Source organism: Puma concolor, chromosome A2, assembly GCF_028749965.1.
Source record: "Puma concolor isolate L17-30 chromosome A2, mPumCon1.1.hap2, whole genome shotgun sequence".
Lineage (NCBI taxonomy): Eukaryota > Metazoa > Chordata > Mammalia > Carnivora > Felidae > Puma > Puma concolor.
In genome coordinates this window covers 74010639-74032022 of record NC_141668.1, presented here as the reverse complement: position 1 = coordinate 74032022, position 21384 = coordinate 74010639, and the positions used below count along the sequence as shown (strand labels likewise).

Here is a 21384-nt window from a genome sequence, read left to right as displayed (position 1 = left end):
CTGTTCCTCATCTTACCCTACCTGCCCCTGCACCCCACCCTTAAGAATTCCCTCAGGGGTGCCCTCCAGGTCAGTGGGTTAAGCATATGACTGCAGCTCAGGTCATGATCTCACAGTTGATGAGTTCGAGCCCCAGCACTGCTGTCAGCACAGAGCCCACTTCAGATTCTCTGTCCTCCTCTCTCTCTGCCCCTCCCCCACCTGCTCTCTCTCAAAAATAAATAAACATTAAAAAAATAATAATAATTCCCCCTAACCCACTTTGTTGCTACTCCTACCTGATCAAACCATAGTTTAGCGCATCAGTCTGGTTTATCAACCACTTTAACTACATGATACTTTAGCAAACAATTCCACTTGGTACCCTCTAATGCCAGGAGGATTTAATGTGAAACTCAAATTACCTATGCAGGTGGTAATGTATGATATAATATATACATATATGGTTATCTTGTTTTGCTGCTTAAAAAAATTGACTCCCCCTTCAAACTAATTTTGAACTTAGAACTAACTGCATCAGAAGAAGCTGATGGTTATTTTGACAGTATAAGTTTAAGCTGTTGGAAGTCACTTAAAAATAATTTTGAAATAATCACATCTAAAGAAAGGTTGTCAATGTGTCTTATTTATTGAGTACTTATGTGTATAAATCATTGTGTAGGGACTGTCAGGATACAAAGATGAATGAATAGTTAAAATATGGATACAAATACAATTAAAGGTAGAAAATATAACAAAGAAGAGGAGATGTGTAGAACTAGTGCTGTTTGACAAATAAGGTTATATCCACCTGTGAAAGTTGGTCAAACACTATCTGGGGTGAGCCAGATACTTAAGCAGATGGTTATTGATGGGGAGTAAAGAAATGGCACTGAGCAGGAGGACCACACAGGTAGGAAATGATGAACCACACTAAGAGTCTATTTTGGCAGAACATATCGTCCATGAAAAGGGGCTACGCCCTGCATGCTAAACATGGGGTTTTAGACAAACTTTCAAAGGAGAGAACTGAAGCCACAAAACTGGAATAGAAGTCCAGAGGAAAGAGGGGTGCATGTATGGAGGAGAAGAGGACCAAGAACAGATAAGTAGGGACACCTGCATTTAAAGGGCCTTTAAGTTCTTGAAACTGCTCAGGAAGAAATGAGGGCACTACTGAGCATTATATTCTTTTATGAAAGGCAGATGGGAACATAAACTCTTTATCAATCTAAAACCAAAGAAATAAATCATTCAATATGTCAAAGTTCTAAATGTGTCAGTATCTGACAATACCAACTGGCTATTACTGAAACACAAGAGAAACTATTTCCAGCTATTCCCTGCTATCTAAAACAATGCTGAATTCCAGAATTCATTTCTCAACAATGAATGATTAGGTAAAGAGTCTGTTTAGTGAAGTCACCTAACTCACATAAACAGAAGGGTCTTTCATGAAGACCTGCACACGATGTGCATAGATCTAAAAGATCTACTGGAAAGTTCCATTAGGCAGAACAGAAGTATGACCAACAAAACTTTCTAAGTAGGTTTTTCCATTAGACTTAAAGGAAGAAAGAACGTCTGGTCAATACAGCACATGTAGCCTGCTGACCTGTAAGGAGTCTTAAATCATTCCTAAATCCCAAGGGTTTAGGACAGTACTTGGCACTTAGGCTTCCTATAAACGTTTTGTAAATGAGAAAGAAAAATGGAGAAAGGAGGGCCTAAAAGCCAGTATTTCAGATTTACATAGTATAAGTTACATCCTGGAGTCAGTATACAATTATAATATGCAATGTGCTCATGTGTGAAGTTTCAAATTACATTCCTCAGAGTCTGTGAATCATCAGAAAAAGACTGAGCTACATTTACAACACTATACCTTCTAAGGTTATGGCCAGATAATGTATATTTAAATATTTTTCAATAATTTTAATATGTATGAAAACTAAAACAGTTTTTTCACGGAACCCTAAAAATAATGAATTAGAATATATCTCATTATATGAACATCTTGGTTGATATATTTAACTATATATTGAGTTCCAAAAGCTCTAATTCTGGCAATTTTTTTTTTAACATTTATTTATTTTTGAGACAGAGAGAGACAGAGCATGAACAGGGGAGGGGCAGAGAGAGAGGGAGACATAGAATCTGAAACAGGCTCCAGGCTCTGAGCTGTCAGCACAGAGCCCCGACGTGGGGCTCGAACTCACAGACCGTGAGATCATGACCTGAGCCGAAGTCGGACGCTTAACCGACCAAGCCACCCAGGCGCCCCTGGCATTTTTTTAAAGTAAGCTTAACGCTCAATGTGGGCTTTGAACTCACTACTCCAAGATCAAGAGTCATATTCTCTACTGACTGAGCCAGTTGGGTGCCCTCTGGCAATTTTCATATGGAAGGAATATGACTGCTTAATAGGCTATAATAGTGTGACTATTTAATCAAACAGACAGATGATTCTTGGTACCTTTATGGTTTCAGTGGGCACTCCAGGCTCCGGGACTTTATCCAAATAAGTGGTCAGGTCTTGATCAACATGTTCAAACACTAATGTTAGTTTGGTTTCTCTGTCTGTTCGTGACACTGTGCATACATCAAACAACCTAAAAGAAAAAAGAAAGATATTAAGTAGGTAGCAATAAGCAAAGAAGTAACATATTCTGCAACTCAATCGCACAACAGGTTTAAAAAAAAGGCGGGGGGGGGGGGCGGGGGGCAGCGTTTATCATTCCTTCAAATAATATGTAAGGATGCCTAATGGGATCTGATACTTTAATAGCAATATGAAATTTAGGAGAGAAACACTTCATTAAGTGATGACAAAATCCACAGCGGCAAAGAGAAAACAACATGACTAGAGCATAGGAATGTCTGCCTGGAGAGTTTCCTTAGTTAAGACCTTACGTAGTACTTGCCAACAGAGATAGTTTAAAAAACTGCAGCCTAGGAAAAATATGGTTCTTCTTAGCTCACAGTTCAAGAATTATTAAAGAGACAGATTAAGTATTCTTTGGAGATGTTGCACTCTGCGATGAAGATTTTCCTGGAATTTAAGGTGTTACAATCATGCCTGTGAAAATAAGGATGATGAAATATGGTTTATTTCTAAGAGAGCCTTCTCATCCTGGGGAATCAAATCATTTCCCTGGAAAGGGCATAAATCCTTGGTTTAAAAATTTCAAATATCACACTAATCAAAACTGAAATTTTAACTTTTTCTTTTTTTTGGAGAGAGGAGGTATTTTAAACAGCATTAGTAAACTACATCATCATTAAATGATACAGCTGAACAAACATTATAATTAAGTCTGGATGGGCAAATCCGCTATCTTCCATAAAATTCTACAACTAATTTAAAATTTAAGTTTTAAAAGCAAAGCCTTTGGTAGTCAAAAGCATTTTTAAGCTCAGGGACAAATTTTTCTTTACTTTCAACCACACATAACACACTATCCGACAGATGAGATGCTCACCACATGCTTGAATAATTAAACAAACCACCTGTAAACAAGCTGTAAATTTGACAAGAATGTAATATAAATACTAAGAAAAGGCTAACAAAATGCTATACATAGTCTTCTCACTTTTAAAGACGGAATAAACACGCCCTTCAAAGAAACTAACTATAAATGTGCATATAACCCATTACTAAAATGCCGGGTTGACTCTCAATTATCTACTTTGCATCCTACCTCTTGAATTTTTAATGCATGCCACCCTACTGCATTTCTGGGCTGAACAGGTCCTTCACAATATTTGGTACTTCTCTGTGAATCTAAACTAAACTTTAAAATAAACTAAAGAACACTATAATGAAGTTAAATCTGGTGGGATGAACACAACCATCACCAACCACACTTATTTCACAGCCAGATCTGCACTACTTTTTAATTATACACAATTTGGGATGAGTTCTACAACTCCACTAAAATCAGTTAAGATCAACTGAATTTCTTCTCACATTTATCTACTTTTAAGTATTCTGATTTCTAAGTTTTAGTCACCTACTTCTACACGTGATTTTTTTGTTTTCTTGAAATTCTAAAGTCTTCTTAAAGTCACTGATGTGACTTATTCTAAAAAATTATTCTGATAAAGTAAAAACTCCTAATAAATTTATTAAAGATAAGGCCATTAATCATATGAGTGTCATACTATGACCAATATACTTGCTATCATGCATGAATCCGACACCTGGGAAGTTTATCAAAACAACCCTTTCCATTTGGTAATGTGAGGCAACTACCATTTATTCATAGGTTCCTTTGAACCATCTTCTCTCCATTAATCCCACATACTTTTCCAGCTTTACTTTTTCCTTCCTTTTGAAGAAGAAAAAGAAGCTTCTTTCTATATGTTTTCTATTTTTTCTTTTTAAAAAAATGCTTACTTATTTATTTTGAGAGAGAGAGAGAGAGAACGAGCTCCTGACCGGGGGGGGGGGGGGGGGGGGAGAGGGGGAGGAGGGGGTGGCGCAAAGAGAGTCCCAAGCAGGCTCAGCCCTGTCAGTGCAGAGCCCAATTTGGGGCTCAATCTCATGAACTGTAGATCATGACTTGAGCTAAGATCAAGAGTCGGACGCTCAACTGACTGAGCCACCCAGGCACCCCTGCTTCTATTTTTGTAATACAATAAAACCACAATGATGTACTAAATTCAAACACAAACATGGGAACTGCACCACTATAGCTGTGCTCCTTAAACATCACTTTAAAAATGCTTTCCACTATAATGAATACATTTCCTTCATGGAAAAAAAAAATACATTGCTTATCACTGCCTCAGGTCAACACTGATCTTAGTAAGTCCAGTTCTTACTGTGCTTATAATCTGTAATTGACAGGGACATAACTGGAGAATAAAACGATCATAAAACACTGCTGAACCAAAGATCACCCGCTTCCAAACCGTTGTTAGTTACCTAACAGCCGCGGCAGTATGTTATGTTGCTTCATTTTACTGAAACCATGTTTTCAAACACTCTTCGTATGACACAATTCAAGAATAACATCTAACCCACCCAACTTATTTTCCTCAATGTTGTATCACTCTCTTCAAGATACAAAGACTCACTGATGGCACCTGCAGTGATTGGGACTCCACATGTGAGAGCTAGGCTAAGGTGAAATCATGGAAGCCACTGCCAACTGCTGTAAATCATAAGCCATGGAGAAAAGGCACTAATTTTAATTGGCAATTGCTAAAATGTGGAATGTTAAAGAGACACATGTGACACTGCATAGTGTTTACCATTCTTGTATAAATTTTAATGTATCTTCTTAATGTATTCTCGACTAGGTAAAGAATGGTGTTAGGTAAGAAGGCTCATGCTGGTTCAAGGAGATAATTCTTTTTATTTCTTAAGGTGCTATTATTTTTTGGGTGGGGGCACTTTCTGAAATCAACTTTTAGAACCTTATTTTATAAGTGGAGATCGCATTTTTCTTAAGGTGCTATTATTTTTTGGGTGGGGGCACTTTCTGAAATCAACTTTTAGAACCTTATTTTATAAGTGGAGATCGCATTTTTCATTTTGTACTAACATTTCTTCCCTAGAGTTTCTTTCTTTCTCTTTCTTTTTCTTTCTTTCTTTCTTTCTTTCTTTCTTTCTTTCTTTCTTTCTTTCTTTCTTTCTTTCTTCCTTCCTTCCTTCCTTCCTTCCTTCCTTCCTTCCTTCCTTCTTTCCTTCCTTCTTTTCTTTCTTTTTCTCTCTCTCTCTCCCTCTCTCTCTTTCTTTCTTTAGAGGGCAGGGTAGAGGGGCAGAGGGAGAGAGAGAATTCCAAGTAGGCTCCATGATCAGCACAGAGCCCAATGTGGAGCTTGATGCCACAACCCTGGGATCGTGACCTGAGCAGAACACTCAGGGGTGCCCGGGTGGCTCAGTCTGTTGTATCCCACTCTTGACTTCGGCTCAGGTCATGACCTTACGGTTTGAGTTTGAGCACAGGATCAGGCTCTGTGCTTATAGTGTGGAACCTGCTTGGGATTTTCTCTCTCCTTTCTCTGCACCTCTCTCTCAAAATAAATACATTTAAAATAAAAAAAGAAAAGAGTCAGAAGCATTCAACCAACTGAGCCACCTAGGCACCCCTTCTCTAGAGATACAATTCAGACATTTGTATCTTCAAAGCAAAAAATCATCAAAATACAAGATTAGCATAGCACGTTAACATCCTACTGATAACGGTTACATATGCATATTTTTTATTGGTTTCCAAACCACGGGGAATTTATGTAACCAAGGCCCTCCAAGCTTTTATTATTTGTATGCAACTTCAGAGACAACCAGTTTATCAGTTTATAATGTAATGGTCATGATCAGGGTAAATGATACCCTTCCAGTGAATAAATATATGCCAGTCATTGCTGGGGAAATTTAGGTCTCTTTTATGCCCCAAATACAACTATCTAATTATCTAGAGAATCAAATTAAAATGCAGTATTCAGAAGGTAGCCCATATAATGGGTATAATCTAGATGATCTTAGCCTAAATTTATTCTTTGTGCTTCAATAAAGTACAGTGACTCCAGATACATTTTTCCACAGATGCAATTATTTCTTTTCCTTGGTCAGTGCAGAAATAGAATAATTTGTACTTCGGAAAGTACCTTTATCTGTTTACCCATGAAGAAAGCTTCCTTTTATTTGCCTTTGTCTTGTTTTGAATATATAATTCACGGTTTACAAAATTTTCTTTTTTTTTAAAAATTTTTTTTTTTTTCAACGTTTTATTTATTTTTGGGACAGAGAGAGACAGAGCATGAACGGGGGAGGGGCAGAGAGAGAGGGAGACACAGCATCGGAAACAGGCTCCAGGCTCCGAGCCATCAGCCCAGAGCCCGACGCGGGGCTCGAACTCACGGACCGTGAGATCGTGACCTGGCTGAAGTCGGACGCTTAACCGACTGCGCCACCCAGGCGCCCCTACAAAATTTTCTAATGGCTACATTTCAGCTTATATTTCATCAGGTAACATTTGAGAGGATATTTTTATTTTGCAGGTTAGTACTATAAATTTTCACTGTTGGCCAAGTCAATGGTAGTGGATAGTTTTCTTATAGAGCATGATTCTAAATACAATGAGTAGATGCCTGCTAGCTCTAATCAACAGGTTGTACCTCCTGTCCTTTTCCCCTATATTTGAGAACCACATACTACTTACTGTCCATGGCCTCAGGAAACAGACCACGCAGAATTATTGGAAAGAAAAGAAATATAGCATCAAATTGGTCCTTACTTCCCACCCCTCCCAAGAGGCCAAAACATTTCAGTGGCTAAGTTTTCACGTTTTTCTTAACTAGAATGAAACATGGGTTTTAGGAGAGTAACTAATTTAGTCGAAGGGAGAAAGTGACAAAAGTTACTGATTTAGTTGAAAGGAGAAAGCAACAAGTAACATAGTATCTTCAAAAAGTATAACAATTTTGTAAAGAGTATGTATTAATGTTGCATAGGCTTAAACTCAGGAAAAACACAGGTCAGTCCATTGTCTACAAATTCTTCATCTTGGCCAAGAGGTCTTCCGAGCTTTCACCAGAATCTCCCACAGTCACCTCAGGTACAGAATCTCCTTACTTTTCGGGAATTGTATATGCCACTGTAATTCCTTCAGGTAAGTCAGGAACTGGACCTGAAGAATTTCCTCTTCTGAAACCTCAGATACCAACTCAATACCTCACTCACTGTCTTCATGTATTGTCTCTTCCTCTTCTTGAACAACCTCCTGTTTGGGCAGTGCTGCTACCCTTTTCTTTTATCCTCCTGCTGCTTTCAGCAATTTCTTCTTTTTGAAAAATACTTTTAAAATGTATTTTATGTATGTATGTATGTATGTATGTATGTATGTATGTATGTATTTATGAGAGAGACAGAGAGCATGAGTGAGCAAGGGGCAGAGAGAGAGAGAGAGAGAGAGAGAGTGGGAGAGAAAGAGTCCCACCAGGTGCAGAGAGAGAGAGAGAGAGAGAGAGAGAGAGAGAGAGAGTGCAGAGCCTGGATTGGGGCTCCAGCTCACCTGAAGTGGGGCTTGAGCTCACAAACCGTGAGATCATGACCTGAGCCAAAGTCGGATGCTTAACCGACTGAGCCACCTAGGCGCCCCGAGGATTTTCACTTTTAGGAAAAAAGGAGAAAAGTGAAAATAGCATTCAATATTTGTTTTGTAGTGAGCCTTTACAGAGACAGCATGCACCCCAAACAGTGAGAGGTGGCACCCCCAACCTCTGTCCTCACAACTATACTCAGCCTCTAGGCATCAAGCCACCATAGCTTTGAATGGTTTCTGAGAGCATCTGTGCTTTTTCTCGATTTATTCTGTGCACCCATGAGCAAGATGTGTCCCATAGTATCAGAAAAGCCAAGGAGAGGTTATTTTTTGGGTCTGGGAACACAAAAAATTTTCCATATAAATTAATGGTAATTGCTTCTTCACTTTACACCACTTCAGCCTACAGAAGGTTTCATAGGAACAGTCTACTTCCAAATAGCAGGAAAAGCCTGTATTCATCTTAGGAATTTTAGAACATAATATTTATGATGCTTTTTTGTCTACAATGACTCCCTCTGGAATTACCCCAAATCAAATAAATAATAGTCACTGTGGTGGGCAATAAAGAGAACATAGATGTTTTAATATAACAAATAAGTCTCACATAAAGCAACTGAGCTAAACAAGAACTGAAATCCCTGGTATTTGGCAGGAGGTTAACAATCTGTAATATATTTATATAAATCAATGAGGAATGTGGCCGGGCTGCCTATAACCCCTACACTTGCAAAACAAAAGAGCCAGACAGGTCTGAACATTTGAACATAAACACTGGAAAATAACTTCAACTGTATGATTTCTTGTGTTGACCAACATCTTAAGACTTTCTAGAACTTTTTTTTTTTTGCTATTCAGTAAACTGACAAAAATACCATTTCAACTATTACATGCTGTAGTTCCATAAGAGAAATATATTCACACTGTGCTGAATATGAGCAAAATATCTCAGATGACTTTTAGAGGAAATGAAAACTACCATTCAATATGTATCCATTAGAGCTGTGCTTAATGTGATCCAAGCGAATATTCAAAAAGTAGAAGTGAAAAGTGGTTCTCGGCATTTACTAAATTTTTGAATCCAGTTTAGCTATGCAAAAGGCAATCCAAAAAAGGCAGATAGGTCATTACCATTTCACAATTCAGCCAGCCAAAGCCCCTAACTATCCCATAAAGCAAGTTCTCTCCCAGTCTCTATTGTCCTGACCCCTCAGCTGCAGGGCAGAGAGCAAGCACTGCGGTCCCAGCACAGCTCTCAGCCTTCCAGCTGTCCTAGTGATGTAATTATCTCATAACAAAATATCTCCGTGAATTAACTCTGCATCCTACCCATTGTAATTCTTAATGACTGCTTCCTGTTCATGTTTTCCATTTAACTTGCTATTCTGGATCTACTGCATAGGCAAGTTGCCTTCATCTAATGGATGGGATTACATCCAATAGGTTTGGGATTTCCAAAGATTACAATTTACAAAGGTCTCCCAAACAACATGCTTTGTAAACACAAGCCCTGCCTTTCTGTTGTGGTTATAATAAAAGGGAAATCTGCATTATTTGCTGTGATTAAACTTTGACCTGTCACAGGAAGTTCTAGGAGGATTTTTTTTTCCTGTCACTTTTTTTTTTTTTCATACTCTTGAATGTTTGGACATCAAATAGTTCAAGAGCTGAGAGATGTCTGGCACAGCTGCCTAAGGGCCCTAAACAAAATTTTTTTATACTACAGCCAGTCTTTGGAATTGAGAAGTATTCTTTTTTATCTCCTTTTCTCTATTGTCCATGAAGCACACTCTGTGCCTATAGCTTCTTGCATGGACCCAATTTATGTTCACGCATCCCACTTGCCCTACACTACTGGATCCTTGCCAGGGTGTTCTCCTTTTGCTCATTAAATATGGACTGCGTGTGCACTTGTTCTAAACCAACACTGAATGGTGTAACTCCAGAGGTATTTGCCACCAGTCATAATCAGCATGCTTCCAGAAGGAGCTTGCCATTTCAGCAGCATCCATAAACATTTATGAGTACCTACCACGTGCAGGTGCGGTACTAAGTTTTAGAGACTACAAAACATCTAAGATAGGTACTGTCTGTAAGAGCCTTACTATGTAGCCAGGGGAGAGAAGACTGACATATAAAATCATAAGTAATGACGTATGGCTGTGTATTAATTCCAAATAAATTCTATAAATATAACATGAAACTTTATATATCACATCAAAGCAAATTCTTTCTACGTGCTATTACAGTAGACATCTGTGATGTCTGCCTTTCCAACACCTATTATCTCTTCTATAAACCATATCCTCATTTTTTTGAGGAACCACTCCTACTCAGGCAATATGGTTTTGGGGGGATGAGTGCAGCATGGCATGTAAACCTACCCTGGACAAAGAGAGTGATAATGATTGATTCAGGGATGGACAGGACCGTGTGAATCAGTCCCAGGACTTTAACTGTAACTTCTGGGAGGGTAGAACTCTCTTTATCTGAGATTACCAAACCAGCAACATATAAGCCCGCAGCTGCCAATGGCTGTCATTGCCACCACTTTAACGTTTATTTATTTTTGAGACAGAGAGAGACAGAGCATGAACGGGGGAGGGGCAGAGAGAGAGGGAGACACAGAATCGGAAGCAGGCTCCAGGCTCTGAGCCATCAGCCCAGAGCCCGATGCGGGGCTCGAACTCACGGACCGCGAGATCGTGACCTGAGCTGAAGTCGGACGCTTAACCGACTGAGCCACCCAGGCGCCCCGCCACCACTTTAGTGAGCATACCATAGGATGCAGCCAGCAGGGAAAAGAGCCAGAGCAGAGAAATGACAGGCAAGAGACTTTGGTTAAGTACTGGCCCTACCTATGCCTGATATACCCTTGGATTTATTAGTTATGTTAGTAACATTGGGTTGGGCTTTTATTACTAGCAAAAACAAAGAAACAAAAAAACAACAACAGAAAACAAAAACAGCCTTAAGACATTTATACGTATCTTAGAAGGGTTAAATGATTCTGAAACATCAACATCTGACCTCAAATATGTCTTATATATTGGACAAAATGAATTAAGGTCAAGCATATAAACAATTGTAGTTTCCTCTAGGTGACTGCACCAGTCCTGACTTGCTGGGAGAAAATTTACCTTAAATGGTCCCTCCATGAGCATGTCCACTGGGCTGCACTGGGCAGCCCCAGAACAGACTAGTTCATCTCTCCCAAGGAACCATGCGACTTCCTTTCAGGATTCCCATTTGAGGCTCCTGCTCTGACTACAGAAACATTTTGTGGAGAAAAAGCAGAGAAAGGCAGAAGACACAGGGATAAGTTCATCACAAATAGGAATATGTAACCTAAAACAGGAAAGGACTCAGTGGGGTAAGAGGAAATGAGGAGGCAAGGAGAAGTATTTAAAAATAACACAAAGTTTAATTTAAAGGCTGAATCCAAATGCTCAGAGATATGTTCTCCTGGAACCCTCAATTAAGCAACCCCACCACCTATTGCTGAAAAGGGGACATGCACAGTAAAGTGGACCCTTGCACAATGCAGAGTTTTTAGGGGTGCTGACCTCCCTGCAGTCAAAAATCCATGTGTAACTTTTGATTCCCCCAAAACTTAACTTCCAATAGTCTACTGTTCACCGGAGGCCTCACTGAGAACACAAACAGCTGATTAACACATATTTTCTGTTATATGTATTACATACTGTATTTTTAAAATAAAGTAAGCTAAAGAAAATGTAATTTAAAAAATCATAAGGAAGAGAAGATACATTTACAGTACTATATCAGAAAAAAAAACCTGCATACAAGTAGGTGTGCGTATTCAAACCCGTGTTATTCAAGGGTCAACTGAAATGTCAAATTGTAATTCTAAAGCAGGGAAATCTCTTTGTGTTCATGTTGTTAAGTTTAAAGCTACCATAACCTGACAAGCGAATGCAAAGTCAACCTCTTTTATTTATGAAATCACTTGATTCTTTACAGCATAAACTGTGTTCATAAGAAAGTTTTGTGGTTCATCATCTTCCTGTTCATCCTCAGAGTTTCTACTAATCTGGTTTCAGCGTCTATCTATATATGTGTGGCCATCTGGATCTATGAGTTAATATCTTTGCATGCATTAATCAGAAAATGTTTTACAAGCTAAATGGGAATCCCCCAAATTGGGCAAGTTTACAAGATATGACTTGCACTACAGTAAATATTTAAAACAGAGCAAACAGTAAAACCTGTATATATGGAAACACACTACTACCATATGATAGCACATGACAGCATAAAATTGGTATACTATTAGCTAGGCCCCAAATAAGCTTTCTGGATGTCCTAATGGGAATATGGGGTGCCTGTATACTACTGTGTTCATATTCAAGATGAATTCCTGAAATGGACATTAAACAATAGAATTTAAACTTCTTTCACAGTCAGTCCTACAGCAAGCACTTCTTACCCAACCGTTCTTTAAACTGTTAATGCATTTTGTCTCAATGAAAGGCAGAGAGAATGAGGTAGCAGCACCACTCTGTTATGCCAACTATATGCTATTATGGGAAAAAGGAAACGCTACTTTAGCGCTAAAACAAATGAGGAAATCATAAAAACATATCTGTTCTCTTAGAGGGCAGAGAATGGTAGCAGAGGCAAATATTCGATAAGTGTATTTTAAGTCACCATGCGAGTCAATCTACCCAGAATCAAGAAAGAGAAAACAGGGGTAGCTAGACAATACTGAGCTGATACTTCTGCTGAGTCCAGTTCCAATACAAAATAGTTGTTTTGTAAGTTCAAAAAACCATAAAGTCAACTCCATAGAAAGAAGAAACCTGCAAATTGAGAAAATCAGGGACTACTACATATTGATTAGAATAAACCCCATTCAGCAACCCCAGCTATAGCGCAGGAATGAGATCCTACACTTTTACCTGTTGAGGTCTCCCCCAAGACTCAATTACCTTACTTTTAGCCTTTTTCTTATGTACCACCTGGCTTCAATCAGCCACCTGACATACACAGATAGATATGCTGGTCAAAATAAGGGCCTGACAAGAGAGAAAGGATTAAGAGACCTCAAAAACTGTGGCATTTGGTGTGAAGGTGGGGTTCAGGGGCCCCCAAGTCTTAAACCCTACTGGGAGGTCAGAGGTTGCAGACCACAAACTAAAAACAGGCTTAAACTGTGTGCCTCTCCACACTTGTGTTTATCCTGTTCTTTTAATTCTCCACGACACCCAGAATGGTACCCAATACCGCATCTAACACACAGCAGGTGTTTAATAATGTTTACTGAATGAACTAAAGTTTTCAGAATTGTAACTCAGGGAAAAGTCAGCAGTAAAAGAAAAGAGGGGATCCTCAGAGACATCACTAGGAAATAAAGCATGGCACTCTGAGTAAGCCACATCTTGTAACTGGTGGTAAATGAGGACACACACTAATAAGTTGCATTTATTCCTTAACACTGTTAGTTTGCTCCCTATCTACTGTGTAATTCTACGTATTTAGAATTCTTTAGTCTTCACAACAACTCTATGAAATGGTGCTCATTTTATGAATAAAGAAACAGATGTATATAAACAAATGTTCACGGCAGCATCATCCATAATAGCTAAAGTAGAAACAACGGAAGTGTCCATCAACTAATGAATGGATAAACAGAATGTGGTATATCCACGTAATGGAATATTATTTGATAATAAAAAGGAATGAAGTAGAGATACATGGTGTGATATGGATAAATCTTGAGTAGGCAGATCCATAGGGACAGCAAGTAGATTAGTGGCTGCCTGGGGCTGGAAGTTGGTAGGGCAGGGAGAGGTGGAAAGGAATAGAAAATGACCACTAATGGGTACTGGGCTTCTTTTTAAGGTGATAAAATGGTCTAAAATTAGATCATGGTGATGGTTGCACAACTCAGTAAATACACTAAAAACCACCGAATTGTTTATACAGATAAATTTGATGGTATGTAAAGTATATCTCAATAAAATTGCTTAAAAACAAAAGGAGAAAAGAAATAGCCAGAGAGAGGTTTAGTACTTTGCCTAAAGCACACTACAGTAAGTGGTGGAGACAGGATCCGAAGTCAGGCTATCTGCTTCCAGAGTCTGATTTCCTAACCAATCCTGCCTCTGTATGTAGGGCAGCATTTGGGTCAGAGACCTCTCCACGGCAAAGGAGACACACTGGCTGGCAGGAGCTGTGGTAATGCCAATCCACAAATGTCTCTGGTAAACTTGGATATAGCAGTATATGCTTTACATGCTGGGCTGAAAAAAAAATGTTCAGAAAATTCACAGAAAAAATAAAGCTGAAGACTACTGATCCTCCCTAGGCCCCCTTACGTCTTCCCCTTAACTAGTTAGAAAAATGACACACTTCAGTTCACCCCACAGGGCTTGAAAAAGATATTCTGATCTCAAAAATATAAGAGTTAAATGATATTTTTGAAAGCAAAGTCAACAGCTCTGGCTTGAGTCAGAAAGAGTGCTGGATTCTGGAAAACTTTCAACATTCAGTTCTGTCTCCATTTCTGACCTGTAAAAGCCCTGTTCTCCAGCTTTGGGCCTCTCTTGAGGAAAAACGACGAATCAGCCAAAACTAGGCAGCTGTCTGTGCTGAAGACTGTCTGCTGGGTCTTAGAAGAAAACTAACCAAACTTTACCTACACCCTAAGCCAAAAATCTTTCATAATCACATCCTTATGAGGTGAGTAAATTTATCCCAGCACTAATTCAGGTACTTAGGATTAGGTTCTTATCTAATAAAACAACTACTGAAGTTAGTTCCTTTTAAGGAAACATAAATGACTGTAAACATATGAAAAAATGTTAAACTATGGTAATAACTTAAAGAAACATAAATGAAAACATTAGCGATATACTGTTTAAGCCCCTCAAATTGGGTAACAAATTTTTATAAGATAAAATGGCATAGTGTCTGTGAGTGTTTGTGAAATGGACCCACATCACTGTGGGAGTACAAATTGGTAAAACAAACAAACAAATAAAAAAAAAAACCTTTCTGGAGAGACAGATACACAAATTGATAGAGGATTCAAATTCATATTTATTGAACATGGAAAGGCATTCATAATATATTATTAAAAGAAAATGCAGGTTTCAAAGAGTATGTACAGCATGATTCCATATATATAAACAAAATGGTATAAAGATAAACCAAGAATGGCACCTGGGAGGCTCAGTCGGTTAAGCATCTAACTCTTGATTTTGGCTCAGGTCATGATCTCCTGGTTCGTGAGTTTAAGCCTCACATCCGGCTCCGTAATGACAGTGCGGAGCCTGCTTGGGATTCCCTCTCTCTCAATCTCTCAAAATAAAATAAAATAAAAAAGATGAATCAAGATGCTAACAGTGTTATCTCTTGGTGATAAGATTACAGAATTGCTTTTTCTGTTATTTGCCTACCTAGACTTTCTATAATGAGAACTTAAACAGTTTTTAATAAGAAAAAAAAATCCCCATTTCAAAAACAAGAATTATAAAAGCTTCTTTTCTCATTTAAGTTTTCTTCCTTCCATCACTCATATACTTTTCTTCAATCTGCTCCTGAGTTACTGAGAAAATCCCAATCCTCAATCCTGAAACCGCAGTTTTAAAAATTAAGTATGTTAACAACTTACAGTCTTAAATTTGTTCTAGGAAAAAAAAATGTGTATGCATTACTGCTTCACTGAAGGTATGTGATTTTAATCTTTCTCCAATATGGAGTAACTCCGTAAAGAATGTGGGAAAATAAAATTACCTTTCTGATGCCTGGCTAATTGTCAGGTCAAAAATAACAGAATTACCATGAAATATAAGAGAAACAATGACAGCTCACGAATTCTTCAAGTTACTTTAATGTTTGCCATACAAGACAAGGTAGAATTATGGAATTTTGAAAGTATGGGGAGCTTTAGAGATTATCTGGCTTTGTACTTTTATCTTATAGATAAGGAGACACAGGTGAACAGAATGCAGAATGGCAAAACTAACTAAAGAAATAAGATACCTGGGTCTCATGAATAAGAATTCTATGCCCTTTCTAATATAATAAAGTATAAGCAACCACAATAACGAACACATGTTTTTTAAAAGTCATTATAAAAATTAACATCTAACATCTTACCTTTTAAAATTAGATCTATTCAAGCAAAATTTCCAAGAACTACTGTGTTAAGAATTCAGAAAGGTTCTATAAATATATTTTAAGAACGCCATCAGGAAACTATATTAAAAGATAAGAAAAACAGAACATAGTTGGAAAAGTTGAAAGAACTGTTACCTCTATCAACTGCCAAACTCAGGCATCTGAAATTAGGCTGTTTTGTTCACATGTAAAAATGTAGAATACTAAGTTATGATGTAGTATGCCTACATAGTTTTATTTTAGAGTTTGATCTTTGTTCTAGGAATATTTCACATAATAAGGTGAATATTTCATGGCACTGAAAGCAAGACATTCATAATATATTAATGAAAGAAAATGCAGGTTTCAAAAGAGTATATGCACTGACTGCATGCAGCCTGCTTGGGATTCTCGCTCTCTCTCTCTCTCTTTCTCCCCTCCCCACTTTCACTCTCTTTGTCTCTCTCAAAACAAATAAACTTAACAAAAAAAGCTTAAAAAAAAAATACGGGCGCCTGGGTGGCTCTGTCAGTTGAGCGTCAGACTTGGGCTCAGGTCATGATCTCATGGTTTGTGGGTTCCAGCCCTGCGTCGGGCTCTGTGCGGACAGCTCAGAGCCTGGAGCCTTTTTCAGATTCTGTGTCTCCCTTTCTCTCTGTCCCTCCCCTGCTCATGCTCTGTCTCTGTCTCTCAAAAAATAAATAAATGTTCAAAAAAATTGAAAAAAAAACAACTAAAGGAGATAAGAATGTGGAAGTGTAGCTGCAACTACATGTCCCCCAAAGAAGAATTTTTCTTTTGCAAAGAACCATAAGAACAACTCATACTGGGATTCTATCAGGTGACTGGGTGTTCCACATAAGTGAATATTTTCGATACCTGATTCCTACCCATCTCAAGCCCTCACACTACTTTTAAAAACTAAAGTTTTGCGGCGCCTGGGTGGCACAGTCAGTTAAGTGGTTCAGTGTCCAACTCTTGGTCTAGGCTCAGGTCATGATCTCACAGTTCTTGAATTCAAGCCCCGCATCAGGCTCTGTGCTGATGGCATGGAGACTGCTTAGGATTCTGTCTCTCTGCTCTGCCCCTCTCCCGCTTGTGCACATACTTACTATCTCTCAAAATAAGTAAATAAACTTAAAAAAAATTTTTTAATTAAAGTTTTTAATGGAATTCTCTATAGCATGCACTGAATATTTTCTTGACTTTTTAATTTTTTTTTTAACGTTTATTTATTTTTGAGACAGAGAGAGACAGAGCATGAACAGGGGAGGGGCAGAGAGAGAGGGAGACACAGAATCGGAAACAGGCTCCAGGCTCTGAGCGGTCAGCACAGAGCCCGACGCGGGGCTCGAACTCACGGACCGTGAGATCATGACCTGAGCCGAAGTCGGACGCCTAACCGACCAAGCCACCCAGGCGCCCCTACTTTTTAAGCACACTATACTGATTGTGTTCTACTGATGGATAATTCATGATCATTATTGTTATTATGAAATGACAATAATTTAATTCAGCATTATTATTATGATCCTTTATTTGAGTGCTTTCTAGGCACATAAACATGAGGCAAGGCAATCCATACTGAGACAGTACAAATCGAACTTTCAAAAAGCAAAAAAGGAATCTGGAAAGCAGCAAGAGATAAGCTACTCACCACCTACAAAGGAAACTCAGTAGGATTAATAGCCCATGTCTCATCCAAACACTGGAGGGCAGAAAGCAGTGGATGACAAATGTAAAGTGCTGAAGGAAAAACTGTTAAACGAGAATTCTATATCCAGAGAAACTATGCTTCAAAGATGAAGGTAAACTCCAGGCATGCTCAGCTAAACAAAAGCTGCAGGAGTATGTGGCCAGGAGACCTGCCCTAGAAGAAATGCTACAGGGAGCCCATCAGGTTGAAATGAAAGGGCACAAGAGAGTAACTCAAAGCCACATGAATCAAATAAGAACACTGGCAAGGGTAATTAACTACACACATAAACTAAAGAAAACCAGTAATATTGTAGTTTGGTTTGGAACTTTTTTTTTTTCTAATATGATTGAAAAGACAAATGCATATGGCAACAATTATAAATCTATGATAATGGCCATACAATATATAAAGATGAAGTGCATAACAATCATAGCATAAAAGGGGATAGAGCTGTACAGGAAAAAAGCTTTCAATACTATAAAAGCTAAGTTAGTATTATTTCAAACTAGACTGTTTCAAGTTTAAGATGTTAATTGTAATTCCCAATGTCACCACTAAGAAATGCTTTGTTTTCAAACTATCTTCATGATCTGAGAAATATTTTCTTGAATCCCCTCTCTGACCTATCATTTATGAGCCCCTAGAGTAAAGCGTGGGACTTTACACATGCAAACTCACTGAATTCTTTCAATATCTCTATTAAGTGGGTACTATTATTCTCATTTTACAGACGAAGAAGCTGAGATAAACAGTAATTTTGCCCAGAGTGATAGAACTGTAAGAAACAACCAGGATTTCAATTAGAACCTTCATATGCTTTTTTTCTCCTCTTTGATCTGTACCTTCAGTATCTAGAATCTCATGATCTTGTCTCTTCCTACCCAATGTACCACCAACCACCTGTGCAACAACAAATGATAATTATCTCCTTCATGGTCAAGACTTCATATAACTCTTGGGGCGCCTGGGTGGCTCAGTCGGTTGGGCGTCCGACTTCGGCTCAGGTCATGATCTCATGGTCTGTGAGTTCGAGCCCCGCGTCAGGCTCTGTGCTGACAGCTCAGAGCCTGGAGCTGCTTTGGATTCTGTGTCTCCCTCTCTCTCTGCCCCTCCCCCGCTCACGCTCTGTCTGTCTCAAAAATAAATAAATATTTTTTAAAAAATTTAAAAAAAGACTTCATATAACTCTAAAGAAAGGCTGCAGAATCTACAATCTATCTCTCCAAAACAGTTCTCTCCCCAAACCCCATACCCAGTCACCTTTTGGACAACTTCAACCAATATCCTGAACATCTCAATTTCAAAGTGTCTAGAACAGGGCTCACCCCCCTTGGTGAATCACACCACCATCCAACCAATTTCCTAATCCCAGAAACCTTCAAGTAATTTTAGGTTCTTTCCTGACCCTTTACATTTAATCAACCAGCAACTGCACCACCTAAATACTTCTCTACCCACTGCTACTTCCTGAGTTCAAGTACTCATCACTCTTGCCTAAATGTCTATGGAGGGATCCTGTTCTCTGCCTCGTAGAGATTTCTTGTACTCAGCCCTCACTCTGGCCAATAAACCTTTCACAGTGTACATATGATCATAATACCAAACAAATGCATGCAGCCAACAAACATTTATTCAATATTTGTTATTTTCTAGCTTTGTACTGAGTGCTAGGTATAGAAAGATCTAGGGATAAAATACATTTTTTTAAGCTGTTCAGAGTCTAGCGGGAATGCAGATATAAAAAGATGAATATCGACTAATCTGGAAATGCTGAGGTAGAGATACATACAAGGGACTTTAAGAGCAATAAAGAGGGGCACCTAACTCAGACTTGTAGGAAAGTGTTTGTGGACGAAGTGACAATTCAATTTAGACAGGAGTTACCCAAGAATGTGGTAAAGAAAGGGCATTCGAAACCAGGAGAAAGTATGAACAAAGGACAGCAAGAAATCCCACTGGCGGAAAATCTTGTATGCCATAAGGAAATCTAATCCCATAGTAAATGGATATCTACTTTTGATTTTTAAGTAGCTCATTCTGATGAGCATGGAGAAGAGGGGAACAGTGGCAAGAACACCAGTCAGGAGACTGCTGCAGTTGTACAGGGAAAATAAAGAGGGCCTGTCCTAAGGAATTGGCAGCAAGGACGGAGAGGAGAGTACAGATTCCAGAAATATTTAGGAGGTTGAATTGGCAGGACTTGCTAAGTGTCTGAATGTGGCGGGGGTGGAAGGATGAGGAAGGAGGAGAAGCCAAGGATGACTCATAGGCTTTTGACTTTGGGGACTTGGTGCCACCCCATGAGATACAGCAGTGTTCCCAGACCTTTGGTTTTCAGGGAACTGTAAAATTTCCAACAAATTTTGGGCTCTGACAGAATGTTGTCAACTAAAGACCTAAATATACCCTACCATCCACTATCAACATCATTTCATTAGAAAAAGCACATTTTAACACCCAAAATGTAAACAGATTTCGCTTTCTGAAAAATTTACCACAGGGCCCTTCTTTTTCTAATTTTATCACAGATGATAGAAAATTAGTACCAGGCCTCAGACCAAAGCTGGGAAGCCCTGAAATGGAGATATAGCAGAAATCCGTTCAGCAGTAAGATGATGAGTTGAAGGCAGAGGAGAATATAGTCCCTGCCCTCACTAACTCTCTAGCCCTAAAGAGATGTCTATCTCATATATATTAAGGGTTAAAAAAGAGTTCCAGAATTATGGGGGCGCCTGGGTGGCTCAGTTGGTTGAGTGTCCGACTTTGGCTCAGGTCATGATCTCATGGTTTGTGAGTTTGGGTCCCACATCGGGCTCTGTGCTGACAGCTGAGAGCCTGGAGCCTGCTTCCGACTCTGTGTCTCCTCTCTCTCTGCCCCTCCCCCACATGCACTCTGTCTCTCTCTGCCTGTCAAAAATAAAGAAAACTAATAAAATAAAATTAAAAAAAAAAAAAGAGTTCCAGAATTATGGAAACCCTGTAGAGGAGGCCCTCAAATGTGCCTAGAGGGTAAGTGGCTGGGGAGCAGAATCTCTAAGGATGATCTGCAATTTGCCAGATAAACCAAGGAAGTTTGGCATGGTCCGGGCAGAAGGAACAGCATGTCCAAAGGTATGTAGGTATGCAGGAAAATTCATATTTGGGGAACTGTGGATAGTTTGGCATGACTTGATGATTATCTTGGAAAATGGCAAGAGAAGAGCTGGAAAAGTACACAGAAGTGAAATTACAGAGGGGTTGGTAATCCAGGCTAAGAAGTCTGTAAATTATCTGATGAGCACTGGGAAGAATCAAATGATGACCCAGTAGGCGAGGCTATGGCCAGATTTACCACCTGGAAATACCATTCTGACTGCAGAAGAGAGGTTGGACTGTAGGGGAATAAAACTGGAGGTGAGGAAACCAAGTTCAAAGTGTTTGCAAGAGCCTAGGTAAGAAATACAGATATATTAAAGCAAGTGGAACAGTAAAGAGAGAGACCAGTACAACCAACAGATATTTACTGAGCTCCTACACTCTTCGGGG

General features: G+C 38.9%; 1 protein-coding gene across 2 annotated transcripts in view; it reads right to left on the bottom strand.

Annotated features, from left to right (window-relative positions):
- The window catches only part of CDK6 (cyclin dependent kinase 6), a 261405-nt gene that overhangs the window by 188167 nt on the left and 51854 nt on the right, over positions 1-21384 (bottom strand). For both annotated transcript variants that reach the window (XM_086696222.1, XM_086696219.1), the window contains exon 3: positions 2456-2591. In XM_086696222.1, the coding sequence (XP_086552348.1) occupies positions 2456-2591 (136 nt within the window). The remainder of the gene's footprint in view (positions 1-2455; positions 2592-21384) is intronic.